This window comes from Bubalus kerabau, chromosome X, assembly GCF_029407905.1.
Source record: "Bubalus kerabau isolate K-KA32 ecotype Philippines breed swamp buffalo chromosome X, PCC_UOA_SB_1v2, whole genome shotgun sequence".
In the NCBI taxonomy this organism is placed as follows: Eukaryota; Metazoa; Chordata; class Mammalia; order Artiodactyla; family Bovidae; genus Bubalus; species Bubalus kerabau.
The window spans coordinates 121,707,055-121,723,938 of record NC_073647.1 but is presented as its reverse complement, the minus strand read 5'-3'; the positions used below and the strand labels follow the sequence as shown (position 1 = coordinate 121,723,938).

At 37.8% G+C, this 16,884-nt stretch overlaps 1 protein-coding gene across 6 annotated transcripts in view; it reads right to left on the bottom strand.

Annotated features, from left to right (window-relative positions):
- Nucleotides 1-16,884, bottom strand: part of RPGR (retinitis pigmentosa GTPase regulator) — a 69,905-nt gene that overhangs the window by 13,180 nt on the left and 39,841 nt on the right. For 5 of the 6 annotated variants that reach the window (XM_055564195.1, XM_055564197.1, XM_055564196.1 and 2 more), the window contains 3 exons: nt 9,488-9,622; nt 8,012-8,069; nt 6,135-6,223 (listed from right to left, as the gene is read on the bottom strand). In XM_055564195.1, the coding sequence (XP_055420170.1) occupies nt 6,135-6,223; nt 8,012-8,069; nt 9,488-9,622 (282 nt within the window). The remainder of the gene's footprint in view (nt 1-6,134; nt 6,224-8,011; nt 8,070-9,487; nt 9,623-16,884) is intronic. The other variant, XM_055564198.1, reaches the window with a different exon arrangement.

The window sequence follows — 16,884 nt, the reverse complement described above, 5'->3', positions numbered from 1 at the left end:
ATGGGAGCAGATACTAAAAGAAAATAACTGTCAACCAGCCATCCTACCATTAATTTTCAAGTGAAAGAAACTGAAAAAGTTAACTACAGAAAGAAATTTATGACAGTAACTTCCAAAAGATTTCTTCAGGAAAAATAAAAACAACATTACAGAAAGGACATGTGAGATGTGAATAAAGAAAGCAGTATAACAATAACGTTATTTGATTGATGAGGTTAAAAAATTAAAATACTTGATACAATAACATGTAAAATGGGAAGAAAGGGGTGATAGAAAACTCTTCTAAGATCCTGGTAATATTTGGGGAAAAGGAACATTCATTAGCATTAGATTTTAGGTACTGTATATGTTAACATTTTTAAAGTCAGAATCCAGCTTATAGGCATTTTCAAGAGACGCATCTAAACTACAAATAAAAATATAAGAATGAAAAAAGATACATCTGATAAAATAAAGTAGCATTTTTTTTAGGGACAAAGAAAAACACTACCAATGGTAAGAAAATAGACTTAAACCTAATGGCATAGATAATCAGATTAAATATTAAATAAAGATCAAATATAAATGGTCTAAGTACTCCAATTAAAAGGCAGAGGTTTTTAGATAAGATAAAAAGCAGGACCATCTACGTGCGTGCGTGCTAAGTTGCTTCAGTCATGTCTGACTCATTGCTATCCTATGGACTGTAGCCCTCCGGGCTCCTCTGTCCAATGGGATTCTCCAGGCAAGAATACTGGAGTGGGTTGTCATGCCCTCTTCCAGGGGATCTTCTCAACCCAGAGACCAAACCAGCATCTCTTACGTCTACTGCACTGGCAAGTGGGTTCTTTACCACTTCTCATGTCTCCTGCATTGGCAGATGGGTTCTTTACCACTAGTGCCACTGGGGTCTAAATGCTCCAATTAAAAGGCAGAGATTTTCAGATTAAATAAAGAAGCAAGACCCATCTACATGTTGCCTAAATCAAATGTACTTCAAATGTTAAATCACAAATGGTTTAAGAGTAAAGTATGTTAAAAGATAACTCTAATTCAAAGAAAGCCATAAAGTGGCCATATAATATCAAATCAAGTAGATTTTAGAGCAAAGAATATTATTAGGGATAAAGAAAGTCATTTCATGATGATGAAGGAGTCAATTCAGAGGATGTAACAATTCTAAACATTATATAGAATACAACCAAATAACAGCTTTAAGATATATCAAGCAAAAATTAATAGAAGCACAAGGAAAAGTAGCAAACCCACAACTATAGTAAGGGATTTTAATACTTTTCTTTCAATAATAGAACAAGTAGACAAAAAATCAGGAAGGAAAGAAACTTGAACAACACTATCGACCAACTTGACCTAATTGCCATTGATAGAACACTCCTCCCAACAACAGTATTCTTCTCAACCTTCTTCTCAAATGAACATTTACCAAGATAAACCTGATTGTGGGTGATAAAACATGTCTCAATAAATTCAGAAGGAATCAATTCATACTAAGTATTTCTCCAGCCACAATGTCATTAGAAATTAATGACAAAAAGATGACTAGAAAAATCCCTTGCCTTGCTAAGACACTTCAGTCGTGTCTAACTCTTTGTGATCCCATGGACTATAGCCCACCAGGCTCCTTGGTCCATGGGATTCTCCACTCAAGAACACTGGAGTGCATTGCCATTTCCTCCTCCACGGGGTCTTCTCCACCCAGGGACTGAACCTGAATCTCTTACGCCTCCTGCATTAGCAGGAAGGTTCTTTACCACTAGCACCACCTGGGAAGCCCAGAAAAATTCCTAAATACATAGAAATTAAATAACCCATGAGTCAAAGAATAAATCAAAAGGGAACTCAGAAAGTATTTTGAACTGGATAAAAATGAAAACACAACATATCAAGTACTTCAGGGGAACTTTACAGCACAAAAAGCCAAAAAGAAAAAAGAAGAAAGGTCTCAAATCAGTGACCTCAACTTCCATGTTAAGAAAGATTTAACAAAATATTGCAAAAGGAAATTTGAAAAGACATCAATAAGAGAAATGTCATGTTCATTAATTAGGAGACTTAATATTGTTGAAATATTAATTCTCCCCAAATTTATCTATAGATTCAAAAACAATTTCAAATCAAAATCTCAGCAGGCATTTTTTTTTTCAGTCATTGACAAACTGATTGTAAAAATTCACATGCTTAAGTACAAAAGGTCTAGAATAGCCGAAATATGTCTGAAAAGGCGCAAAATTGGAGGATTAACTTTCTGATTTCAAGACTTACATTAAAGCTATAGTCATCCAGACAGTGTGGTACTGGCACAAGATAAACAGATCAAAGGAACAGAATACAGAGTCTAGAAAATGGTTCATACATAAAAAATCAATTGCTTTCTGAAAAAGGTATGAAGGCAATTCAGTAGAGAAGGGAGAGGCTTCTTTTTTTCAACAGATGATGCTAGAATAATTGTCCATATGCAAAAAAAAAAAATAGAACTTCAATCCATACCTTTACCACAATAAGAAATTAACTCAAAATGGAACACCACTCAGCAATATAAAGGAATGAACTATGATACATGCATGGACGAATCTCAAAACAGTTACCAGTGATTTGCTGAGTATGGCAAGGGGATGTGGGGTGTAGACAGAGATTACAAAGAGGCACAAAGAACCGTCTGCTCATAATGGCACTGTTCACACTCTTGATTGTGATTATGCTTTCACGGGTGTATATTATGTTAAAATTAATCATACTACATACTTCAAGAATGCACAGTTTATTTTAGGTCAATTATATCTAAATAAAGCTATTTTTAAAAAGCAGGGGAGTAATTATTGGGTGGGTATGAAAGAGATCCTCTCATGTATTAAGCCTGAGAAAACTGATGCTACTGCTGCTAAGTCACTTCAGTCGTGTCTGACTCTGTGCGACCCCATAGACAGCAGCCCACCAGGCTCCCCCGTCCCTGGGATTCTCCAGGCAAGAACACTGGAGTGGGTTGCCATTTCGTTCTCCAATGCATGAAAGTGAAAAGTGAAAGTGAAGTCGCTCAGTCGTGTCTGACCCTTAGCATGGACTGCAGCTTACCAGGCTCCTCAGTCCATGGGATTTTCCAGGCAAGAGTACTGGAGTGGGGTGCCATTGCCTTCTCCGAGAAAACTGATAGCAGCAGGAAACTATAAGTGTAATTGACCTAAGATTTTCTTCACAACACAGTAAAGCTGTGTACTTGGGGCAAACGTGCTGAGTTGTGCTGCCATGGTGAATAAAGCATAGTATCAGAGAAAAGGAAGCCATCAGGAAAGGTAAGACCCCACATACATGATTTTTGGTGGAGAAATTCTCATCTCAGCTTCTTGTATTTATGGTCATGACAATTAATAAGAAATCAATTGACTGTGCACTGGTATGGGGAATTTTCCAGGAATCTGCCATGTTCTAGCTAGTTTCTGAGGGACAGCAGTGGTTTTTTAACCTCTGTGTATCTGCAGCTTTCAGCCTTGTGCCTGGCACATAAGAGGCTTCCAGTAAATATATGCTAAATAAATACATAAATAAACTAATTTCTGATGGGAAGGAATTATTATTAATGGCTAAGAAGCTTCCTGCTTTTTTCATTAGCTTACTTAGGTGGAAATTAAGCCAATAACACATTTTTCTTAGTGGCTAACTGTGCATCCAAATTTGCTACAGTTTGGAAAAGCAGTATCTGGCAATTTCCAGGTATAACAATCATCAAAAATCTCTGGCACCAATTAAAATCATGGGTCCTAACCTGGCTATTCAAAACATTTAAAATCATCAAAACAAAATTCAATGGTGAATTCTGTCTTGCAGACACCAAGAGTGTAATTAGTTCTTTTCTTGTTTTTTAGATTATCTTTGGAGTGGCTGTCTAATTAAGGGAAGGGGTGTAAAATTTCAAACACATAATTATTTTGATATGAGTTAATGCATCATTTATTTCCCAAGTTTTAAAAACAGCTTGATTTGTTTGGCTTAGATGGTATAAATAGGTTAGAGACATTGTAAATTAAAATATATCATGTGGGAAGGACTGGCAAAAAAATCTCATCCAAATCATCTATTAACTTTTTAAAATATATAGAATAACAACCTATTCTTTAAGTTCGAAGTATATTTATTACTGCTTGACTTTTAAAAATATAATTTTCATTACTTTTTGTTTCTTTTCTTTAACCAAGGTCATGTATACTTACTGAATTATATTTTTCCATTAGGTATAAATGAGAAATTAAGCAGAATCAAGTCTGAGACTGAATTCGTCAGCCTGGCACTCTGTATCCCGGCCTGGCCTCACCTTTGTCGTGTGGGCTGGCAGGGCTCCCCACTTGGCCTGCTGTTACAGGTGCCTGCCACACCGTGTTCCTTCTCTGGCTCAGGCCTCCCCTGTCCCGTGTATTCAAATGCTACCATCTATCGACAATGCTGAAGACTGGAGAGCCTGAAACGTTCCCTAAACTCGACCATGTATTCTAGAATAAGCATTTTCATTTGGTCAGAGGTGTGTTTCGGTTATTTTTTTTTTTGCTGCTGCTTTGTTTCACGTTTCCTCTCCTTGGGTTCTCATGTCTCCTGACTCCTTTACTTTTCATCCTTCTCCCTCATATCTGATTTTCTTTGCCAGACTCTCTCCCTGAGCTCTTTATAACTGAAAAAGGTTTTCACAGGAAAGCTACAAAGTGTAGTGGTGGAGTATCTGTTAAATGTTCTGTTCTACTAGACAGAAAATCTAGAAAGTCCCTAAATCCTGATGAAATGTTCTAGCGATGCTCATTATGATTCTAAAAAGGATAATAATTCTGAAGTGTCCTTTGAGCCAGGTCAAAGACATCTTTAGGTACAGTAATCCAAACTTATAAGATACTTTTAGAAAGATAAAAATGGTCATGAAGAAATTTTTAGTAAAAGATAACAATATGGATATTTGGGCTAAAATAACTGTTGACATTTGTGAAGTAATTCTGAAAGAAATTTCAGAGTGCCATATTACCCACAAAGATGGCAAAAGACAACTGTTTACTACCCTAAGGATGGCTCCTGGCTTTACCTTCATTCTTTCCTCTTTCTTACCCCCTTACGTTTTACAATTCATTGTCAACCAAAAATATTTACTAAGTATTTGTCATATACCAGGAACTGTGATGTATGCCACTAGAAAGCAAAATAGAAAATGGTTTCTGTCCCCATGGAGCTGAAGGCCAGTGGGGAGATAGAGACATAAAGTAAACAAACATACAAATGACTATGTAATTGCAAACTGTGACAAACACTAAGAAGTATAAGAAAAAGGGTACTATGTTAGAGAATAATAATGAGACATAATTTATATAAGTGCTGTTGGTCACAAAAGGCCTCTGTGGAAATGACATTTAAGCTGAGACCTAAGGTTGAATAAGAATTTAACAAAGCTTTTCATTTTTCTTGTCTTCCATGTTTCCTTCTAACACTTATACCTGGAAATGTGGTCTCATGATTAAATCAAGTTCTTCTTCAAGTGGAAAGGCTAATTTACTTCCAAGAAGAAGAAATGTTATCTATCAGACTTGTAAAAACTCCACAACAAGTATCAGTCAGGAGACACTGAAGTAGCATGTTGTCTTCTAAGCACAATCATCAATTTTTTTTATCCATCCTATTTCTTTTCTTATTTAGCCTTACTCTCTTCTAGACTCTCAGGATAGTATGCTACTGCTAAGTCACTTCAGTTGTGTCCGGCTCTGTGTGACCCCATAGACAGCAGCCCACCAGGCTCCCCCGGCCCTGGGATTCTCCAGGCAAGAACACTGGAGTGGGTTGCCATTTCCTTCTCCAAGTATACTCTTATAATTAAGCAATAGAGTTCTTTAATGTATCTTTTCCTGTATGACAAATCAGTATGCATGGGATGATTGAAAGGAACATGCTATTACATTTTGGAAGAGCAACTTGAATCATAATCTTGAATCATAATGTCCAATAAGTAAATAGGCACGTTAAAAACGTAAAACATCACCTGGAATTTATCACATGTTCTTGGGCCACCAAAACTCATATTAAGGGAGTTAAATTATGCGGATCATTATATAAAAGTAGAAGAAGCAATTCAATACTTTGGCCTTAACACTAAATGAAAAATTCATTTCACTTACCTTCGATTTTTTTATGTCTTTAGTTGGTGTTGATTCATTATTTTCCAGGATTTCTGAAGAACTACTCTTTGCACGATCACACATATTTCCTATGATAGGATATATTATGAAATATTTTTTTCTAACTAATGAAAAAAAGAAAAGTCCTGCTGCTTTCTGTGAAACACTATCAACCATGAATTATGGGGTAATACTAAAGAGTAGTGGACAACTGCGTATTTCTTGAAAAGTTAAGGCAAAATTATCAGAATGACCTAACGAATGCTATAAATGTTTAGATGATCAGTACCCAAATATAGCAAAGTGAAAGTGAAGTCGCTCAGTCGTGTCTGACTCTTTGCGACCCCATGGACTGTAGCCTACCACGCTTCTCCGTCCATGGGATTTTCCAGACAAGAATACTGGAGTGGGTTACCATTTCCTTCTCCAGGGGATCTTCCTGACCCAGAGATCGAACCCAGGTCTCCTGCATTGGAGGCAGATGCTTTAACCTCTGAGCCACCAGGGAAGCCCCAACCAATGCTATAAATGTTTAGATGCTGCTGCTGCTAAGTCACTTCAGTCGTGTCCAACTCTGTGCGACCCCATAGATGGCAGCCCACCATGCTCTGCCGTCCCTGGGATTCTCCAGGCAAGAACACTCGAGTGGGTTGCCAGTTCCTTCTCCAGTGCATGAAGGTGAAAAGTAAAAGTGAAGTCGCTCAGTTGTGTCTGACTCTTCGCGACCCCATGGACTGAAGCCTACCAGGCTCCTCTGTCCATGGGATTTTCCAGGCAAGAGTACTGGAGTGGGTTGCCATTGACAACTGTAAATGTTAGGGAAGATATAAAGTAAAATATAAAGTACCTTTTAAAATAATAAACTTAGTTGTAATGAAATTATCTGTACCCAAATGGACATGTTATATTTTTTGGTGTTTCAAATTAATCCATATGTTATATAGCTGAATAATGATCTTGCAAGTATACTCATGAAGCATGTGCATCCTTCTAATTTTATATGATCAACAGCCTAAATCTTTAATTTCTTTTTAACATACTAGGTTATAGGGTGTAGAATACTTAGCAATGACAAATATTTTAACATTTTGCTTAAAATATTCTAAAACTTACTATCTTTCTGCAGAAGTTAGAAGGAAAAAAGTATTAGGGGAACTATTCTTTCTTTTGCTTAAATTCAGATGAGATATGCACTACTATAGAGAGTTATTTGTAATGACATTGCAGCAAAAGCACACTGTGATGTTATGGTGTGGAAAATAATATAGGGCTCATAGAGCAAAAACACCAATGGTTTGGGTGTAGAAACTGCAGGTCTCAAGGGCAGTCACAGTCTCTTCTGTTCTGCGGCACCTGTTCTCTGACACCAGCAGCAAGGCTTGGGAAAAGATTCCTCTGAAACGCCTGTGGTACCATCAAAGGCTCAGGTCTAGGCTCTGGGGGAAATAACTGGATGGCCTGCTGTGGCTCTAGGCCAGCATGGACATTGGTGACAGGGTCTGGCAGTGCTCACCAGACATATAAATGGGGATCTGGGACAAATGCCCAACTTCATAGTACTGACTGAAAAAAACAAGTTGTAAATAGGCTGTTCTAAATCACTTAACGCTGACACATGAGCAGCCATGAGCAATGGGAATATTTTCATGTAAAGAAGCTATGGTGGTGATCAATGAGAACACATAATACTGTGCCACATATTTCACAGCTTATGAGGGTCATGTGACAATAAAAAGTATACAATAGAATACACGTGTGTAAGCTATGTGCTTAGTTACACAGCACAGTATATATATATCTGTAGGTACATATGAACGTAGTATGCTATATATCTAGCCTTTTTAAAAGTATACTTTCGAAGTCAAATATGCTCACACCTTTTGGATTTTCATTGTATTCATGAATGGCTTGTTCTTCTCGGTTGACTTTTTCATCCTATAAACAATAAAGAAATAATACAATAAAAAACATATTTGTGCTGGGCTATAAAACCTAGTTTTGGTTTTAAGCAGAGTTCTAGAGTCGGTCTCTAGCTAATAACATAAACGTGTGACAATTACTTCTCTTTGCTGGACTCTTACCTTAGATAATTGCTAATATCCTTCGCTAGCATAAAACTGTATGATTAACTAGAACTGTATATTCAAGAATTCTACTCAAAGAAGATTCAGGAACATTGATTGGTATATGAATTAGCTCAACATTTTATAATGTCAAATTGGAGTTTAATGAATTCTATGCTAAATAATTTCAGGGACCACCATAGCTGGAACTCATAAATATTCCTTATAAAACAGAATTTTCCCCTTATTCTGAAAGAAAACAACAACTGCTAAAATGTATTTTTCCCTCAGTGAAAGGAGTCTTGGAAAAAGAAGGAAGTAAGGGAGAGAATGACCTCTAGAGCACAATACCATTTCGTAAGTTAAAAATACATACATACAAAACAATATATGTTTTACAAGTACATATGCAAATAAAAGGAAAGCATGTTTTAATGGTTGTCTATGTTAAGGAAAAGGGGAATGTGGGGCTCAAAGGGAATCAATTTAAATAAAGAGAGAAGAGTGTTTCATTCATGAGATGGCATGATTAACTTAGAGCTCTTTGGAATTGATCAAAAAAATGAAATGAAAATGAATCAATACAGTATCATTTGGTTTGGGTTTCTGAATTCCATACCTCTGAAATGAATCCAGAGTAGTGCTAGAAAATGAATGATTTCAAACCTACCACCTGTCTCCTAGCAGGGTCACTAGGGGAAATCTGCCAATTGGAAGAGATTGTTTTGGCATCTCTAGCTCCACTTTCAGGATTACTTTCTTTTCCTCACGGAGGCCTCCTCCCATTCCTCCTATAAATACTTTCTCCCAGACCACATCTGTGCAGAATCAATCACAACCTCAAACACTGCTGTGAACAACTTTCACTTGTCCGTGGCCATGTAAAAATACACATGTATGTGTGCACATACACATCCCTTTTCTGCCACTAGTACTGGGCTGCTAATGTTGTAATTTTATCATTTCAAGGACCTGGTGCTGAATCTCTTGGTTAATTTCTCAAAAGTGTACTATACTGGCCCATATTAATTTACTTGCAGTCATCTGAAGAACAGAATGCTACCAAGAAGTGTGGAAAGAATGCCAGAGGGAAAAAAAGGGTGCCTGATTCATAAATCTGCCTGTTTTGTCCTACAGCATATGAACAAACTCATTCACAGAAGTATTTCTGTTCTCCATGGAAGTTGGAATCTGCCCTCTGCAGAGACCAGGAGACCTATAAGCTTTTTCTTGAGCAGGATCTCAGGATTTAAGCACATATCATCATACATTTTTAATGGCTGTCAATACCTTTTTAACAGAGTTGTGAGTGTCACTGTGATCGTCTTTAGTAATACTCTTATTGTCTCCTGCATCTTCCTTCTTGCCTTCTGTATATTTGTCCGTTTCCTCAGCCAGGTCTTCATTTTTGAAAAGTTCATGATCCTGTGACAAAATTGATAATCAAGGAAGAGTTAAACTTTTCTTTTTTAAAAAAAATAAGAGATGTGATATTGCTGTCATAAATAATTTATACCATTTCAAAGAACACACAGACTATGAATTCAAATATGAAAGTCAAAGAAGTAAAATACTGAATAATCCATGCCCCATATTAAATTACTATATTACCAAGGATTTTATACATGTTAGTTACTCTAGTTCAACATTTTCAATGACTAGGGTTCCCAAGTTCTTTTCTGCACCTATGGTAAGGTTAAAATAGAAAAACAAAATGCTTTCTGGGCTGTCTCAAAAGAATGCTTTTAAATATTAGAGAAGTTCAAAAGCTTTCTAGCTACTGTAGCATAACATAATCATATGTATATACTATGTTCATTTCCCAAAACATAGGGATTTAAAATCACTTTAGAAGTACAATTCACCAGTATCCAAGAGAGAGGTAACTATAATTACTTACATTCTGGGAAAAAGATAAAGGGACATAGGCAGTTTAAGTGGTTTGCTCTTGGCTATTTGAAGCAGATGGAAAACCAAACAGAGGCAGAACTTTGTCCATCTGGCTCCTGTCCAGTTAATCTAAATTATAAAATAGCCTGTTTATGGATTTGGTAGACTGATAATAAATCATGTAATGCTCGTTAAAGGCAGAAAATATTAGTTTTACCCCTTATTCTATATTGATTATATATTTTTTGCCATTTCATGTTTTGGGTGGGAAGCTGCTTATTTATTGTCATTAAGAGACTGGAGTCTTTATTGGACATTTTTACCTACGCTTTTCATTTATGCACTTCACTAAAGGCACAATGGCCCCTAAAACAGGTGACACGGTAAGTAATCTGTGCCATTCACTCCTTTGAAGAATGTTTTTACAAAGTTCACCTTAGCCATATTTTCCTGAGACCATATAGGCCCTTTATATCCCTTCAACACTGTAACTAGCAGCTCATGGTCACCTTCCTAGTGGCTATTTGGCTAAGGAGAAGCCTGATACCCAACAGAATCTTTATTGGGTGGTTAGAAAAGAATGTCTCTAATAATTAACTCACCTTTTTTTTTTCCCGGAAAAAAGTATAAATTGTGAGAGTTCAAGCTAGGGAAAGAATGTATTTCACACCTCAGTAACACATGTAAGTGGCATCCTCAGGCCAGTAGCACTAAGGGGATGGCCTGATAGCACTCCCACTGAGGACAAGAATCCAGAAGTGAAGCCTTGAGATTGTAAGAAAGAGTTTCAGAAGTTACTGTGGGAGGCCTTAATTTCGGTTAATCAAGGTCATGAGGTAGTGCAGTCAGGAGGGGAATACAGGAGAAGGCAACAGGGTAGAGAGTTACACTGAAGGATGTGCTACATGTTTAGGTTGGGTAGGGTTCGTGACAAGGTAGCTACCCTTTACCAAGGACTCCCTAAAGCTTTCTTTTTCTTCTGCATGCTTTTCCCTCTAAGTGACTTACATATTATGGCTAGCCAAATGCACGTGACAGTAAATAAAATAATCAGAGATCACTTCACCTTGGAAGAGAATGGGAAACAAGATTACTAGAGTTAAGACTTAGGTCTGATAAGTAGATGTATTTATAAATGTACATTATCTGAAGGCCAACTAGAAAGGAACAGAGCTCTTGAGACAGAGAACTTCAGACTCTGCCCACTTATCTCCCAGAGGGAGGGGCAGTTAGCTCTATCCCATCAAAGTCCTCATTTCTTGGACAGTTTGGATAATCTAGGAGCTGGGTCAATTGTAACTGTGCTAGTCTACTAAGGTATTAATGTAGCCATAGGATATCATGCTATTATGAAAAGAAACATGGAGCTTTACCTGATTTTAGAAGCAAGACATCTTGCTTTTTTTTTATAATAAACTATTGGGTTGGCCAAAAGGTTCTTTTTTCTCCCCCCATAAGATGGCTCTAGTAGCATTTAGTTGTCTTTAACTTCATTCAAAACAATTTTGTTAGATTGTATTGTGATGGCTGTCATATCACACATTAAAAACTTATCAAAATTGGTGAATTTTTGTGTAGCCATTTTGATATTGAAGATGGAAGGAAAAAGCAACATATTATGCTGTATTATTTCAAGAAAGGTAAAAATACAACAAAAATGTAAAAAAAAAAAAAAAGATTTGTGCAGTGTATGGAGAAGGTATGGAGAAGTGTATGGAGAAGTGATTGATTGAGTGTGTCAAAAGTGGTTTCCGAAGTTTCATGCTAGAGATTTCTTGCTGGATGATGCTCCCCAGTCAGGCAGACCAGCTGAAGTTGATAGTGATCAAATCAAAACATTGAAAACAATCAATGTTATACCATGAGAGAGATAGCTGACATACTCAAAATAATCAAATCAAATGTTGAAAATCACTTGCACCCATTTGGTTATGTTCATCACTTCGATGTTTGGGTTGCACATGAGTGGAAAAAAAAAACCTTCTTGACTGTATTTCTGCATCCAATTCTCAATGAAAAACAAAAGCATTCCATTTTTAAAACAAATTGTAAGCAATTAAAAGTGGATACTGTATGATAATGTGGAATGGAAGAGACCACTAACCACACCAAAGGCTGATTTTCATCCAAAGAAAGTGATGTTGTGTATGTGGTGGGACTGGAAGGGAGTCCTCTATTATGAGCTCCTTCTGGAAAACCAAATGATTAATTCCAACAAGCACTGCTCTCAATTAGACCAACTGAAAGCAGTACTCTACGAAAAGTGTCTGGAATCAGTCAACAGAGAACACATCATCTTCTGTGAGGATAATGCAAGACCACATATTTCTTTGATTACCACACAAAACTGTTCAGCTTGGCTGGGAAGTTCTGATTCATCCACTGTATTCACCAGACATTGCACCTTCAGATGCCCTTTTGGTCTTTACAAAATTCTCTTAATGGAAAAATTTCAATTCCCTGAAAAACTATAAAAGGCACTTAGAACAGTTTTTTGCTCAAAAAGATACAAAATTTGGGGAAGATGGAATTATTAAGTTGCCTGGAAAACGGAAGAAGATAGTGGAACAAATCGGTGAACACATTTTTCAGTAAAGTTCTTGGTGAAAATGAAAAATGTGTCTTTTATTTATACCTTAAAAACCAAAAGAACTTTTGGGCCAACCCAATACAATTTTACTCATTAACTTTATGTAAATCTACATGAAGAACTGTTGGAACTATATCATTTTCTAAGTTTGAGAAAGCTCTTAGAAAATGAATTTGCAATTGAAATCACATCAATTGTAGCACTTTGCACTTAATTAAGCATGTTTAAAATTAATCTATACATATCTGGACAACTACTTTAAGTCACATACAGCACTTACCTTCAAACTGAAACAATTTAGGAGAGATTGGCAGAATACTGTCATTTTATAAAAAGAAAGGATAAAGTTTAAATACATTCTTGTCACCAGAACCACATTAGATGTAAAGATGTATTCTGGAGTGATCACGGGAAATCATCTTTGTGCTAGGACCCCAGTGAAGAAGTGACTGGGCCTGGCTCCCACAAAAGAACCCTTGTTTCATTGGTCAGACACAGCGAGGGGACCTGCAGTCTTTGGTCTGCTGCTGCTGCTGCTGCTAAGTCGCTTTAGTCGTGTTGGACTCTGTGCGACCCCATGGACGGCAGCCCACCAGGTTCCCCGGTCCCTGGGATTCTCCAGGCAAGTACACTGGAGTGGGTTGCTATCTCCTTCTCCAAAGCCATGAAAGTGAAAAATGAAAGTGAAGTCGCACAGTCGTGTCCGATTCTTAGCGACCCCATGGACTGCAGCCTACAAGGCTCCTCCATCCATGGGATTTTCCAGGCAAGAGTACTGGAGTGGGGTGCCATTGCCGTCTCTGCAGTCTTTGGTCTAGACCAGGGCAATAGCTTTTACATTTCTTAGGGGAAATACTAAGAAACCAAATGTTTCTCAAAAGGTTTCAGTTTCCTTAAGAAATGAATATATTGTATGCTTTAAAAACTAGAGATTGCAATCGTAAGTTGGCCAAGTGGTCACCCTGGAGGGGGTGGCGGATGGGAGGGGATTGAAGAGGCGCTCCTAGGGAGCTGACACTGTGCTTTTCCTTGTTCTGGATGTTGACTATATAGGTGTGTACAGTCTGTAGAAAATACATTGAACTATATATGCATGAGATATATACTTGCCTATGTATTAATTTCAAAAGAGTTTTTTAAGTTAAAAAAAAGACTATAATGTGTAAAATTTTGCTCTACAATTCTGGATTCATGACTTGCCTCAGTGTCACAGAGGATAGAAAATATTTTCCAAACAACAAAATAAAATACAGCATAGAACTTTATACCTAAGTCATCAGGTGGGAAAGTGCATATTTTAAAATCTCAGTTTCAAGGTATTTTTTTTTTTTTAGGACAAGAAGAGCTGACATATAAGTGCATGTTTTAACTACACTAGAAATAACTGAGGCTGGAGTGGAGAGTGGGAAGAGCACTAAATACAAAGATCTAAACACTGTTTTCTAAGCCTTGCTCCACCTCTCTTGGCCTGAGCAAGGCATCTACCTACTTATTGTCTGTCTATAAAACGGAAAAATGACATTTATCAACACCTATCTAAGAGGGTCTGTATCAAGATGAAAAAGTCCGTTTACAGAGAAAATAACATGAGCACATAAGTATCTGTATGTAAACAGAAGTGATTTTGTGAAGTCCATTCTATAAAAAGTAAGATAGAATCCCAAGTGTGCATGGAGGATTGTCACAAAACAAGAAGCTTGGACACTTTTTGCCATGTCCCAGATCTTATCAATAGAAAGCAGTTCATTTAAAGTGTACAATTCTCTGTTCTACTCTCTTGTAACACATCCTTTATTCTCTGCCAGGTGCCTGGCAGCCAGAGCAAGAGAGGGAAGAAGGCCTGTCAGGGAGGCCTCCACTGGGCTATAGGCCTGTGTTGCCACCGGGCATGATACTCTTAGACACTCAAGTTTTCCAAGCGAAGCCCACAAAACAAGTGTTTTCAATGTAAAATCTGCTATTTCAATGTTGGCATCTGATTCAAATGTTTATAAATCACTATGTATACCAAACAAGTCTATAGGCTGGAGTTCACCCACAGGCTGCCAGTTGTGACTTCCCAATTCTTTGCTTCTAATGACACCATTATCTCTAAACTTCCCCTTCTTTCTATGTGCCAATCTGTTACTTCATTGCTAACCCTATATTTTCAGCAGCAAATACATTACAGTAAGACTCTGAAAAGAGGCCTGAAAAAAGGAATGTAATCTTATTCTTGTTCTCAGCTTTACTCTAGTATTTCCCCCTATTTTTCCTTAGAAGATTTATCTTCCTCTTTATCTTAAACAAACACATGATCCATATTGTAATTTGTCTTATTTTTTAACTATTTGATAAAAAATTAGGATACAGAGGGAACTCTGGTCCCCTGACAGCACTAATATCTAAATTCTAGGCTGAGGCTAATCATGTGAATGCCATCAGCCTTCATCATGGTTCAAATGCTGAGGGGCGGCATTTGACTCATGTATGGTGTGTAACAGGAGTTTCACTCCACCCCATGGTTAAGGGTTATCATTATTGTAATCTATTTCATTCCCATGGACCTACCTCCATAAGCTAATTTTTGAGGGGTTCCTATGTTGTGTTTAAATAAAAGTAAGGTTTACAGGCACATGAAGCTATATTCATGCACATCAGCCAGTGACTTGGAGATTCGTGACGATAGCATTGTACCTAACCTGATGTGATCAGAGAGGATAATTAGAGTGATACAGATTAGCATTTGCTGAGTATCTCTAACATGTTCCACATGTTAACTAACTTAACTATTAAAAGACCCTCCTTCCTTTACTAAAAGAAGGAAGTAAAACTCAGAAAAGTTAAAAAAAAACTTTTCCAGGTGTCCACTCAGCTAATCAGTAAGGGCTGGGACAGGAACTCAGGCCCATGCTCTGAACCGACTCTGCCCAAATAATTTGCAGACTGTAATGGCTGCCCTCAGAGTTGTTTTTTTGTTTGTTTTTAAAAAACCCTTACTGATATTTAAAGCATTGCACACTTTTTTGTTGATAAGCTCACATCAGTAATATCCTATTCTTATGTATCATCATATATAATAATAGCAAATAATAAAAATTGAAAATTTTTCACCCCAGAGCTCCAAGTCTCTGGAATACATGTCTCCCTTCCTAACTTGAGAAATATGCCAGCAGAGCTCTTTGTTATTTTATTTCTCAAAATCTAGTTCTGATTCTATGTCTCTGCAAGGCAGACTTCTTGGAGTTCACTCTTGGATCCAACGTGGGCTCTGCCCCAGCCCTGTGGCCCTCCACTGCTCCTTCTTCCTTGGCTTTGGGGACCCCTGTCCCCTAGAAAGTGTTCTTACCCTTGCTCCTTCTCAGACTTCCCTTTCTCAACCTGCCCTTACCTACTCATGTTTCCCTGAATTCTCTCTGCAGTTCTCTTTTCTTTTCACATTCTGAATGCTGCCTCTCATTCAAATCCACAGTTTTAACTGCATGCATAAGCTGGTGATACTCAGCATCTTCCCTGAGTGCCAGACCCAGATGTGTATTTGTCTATTGAACATCTCCTGGATGAAAAAGCCCCAGGCAGTCTCCTCAATTTGCCCCTGCTCCTCAGTTCTCAGCCTCCATGCCTGGCAGTCTTTCTTCCCAATTCTCCAAGCCAGAAACAGGAAAATCTTGGCCTTTTCCCTCCCTCCAAGCTCCATATCTTTACCCAATTCTAAGCCCTCCAATTCTATCCCTAAATCTCTTGTAATGACACGTTTCCAGCTCTCCATCCTACTGTCCTAGTCCAGCCCCGCTTCAGTCTCTGCCTCTTCAACTGTAACTGCCTTCTGACTGCTATCCCTGACTCTGGTCCTCTCCCTTTCTATTCCACCCTCCATCCTGTTGACAGAAGAATGCCACAAAAGCCCAAGTGTGATCAACCTTACTCCTGTTTAACATCTTTTACAAACACAGAAGGTCTCACACCTCTCTATCTAGTCCAATGGTACTCTAGGCTGCAGTCACACTGAAACACTCTCCTGGCTTCCATCGCCCAGCCCACTCTTTGCCTGGATAGGCTTTACTTTTCATGACTCATTTACCATTTCACTATCACTCCCGGGAAGCCCTTGCCTTGTCTTTCTTGGTGGCAGCTGAAGTGCCAAACTTGAAGCACTCTATTATGCTGATAAATTTTCTGTTCAATCTGTAGAAATGGCTTAGAGTATAAAAGCCACATTCTTCTTATT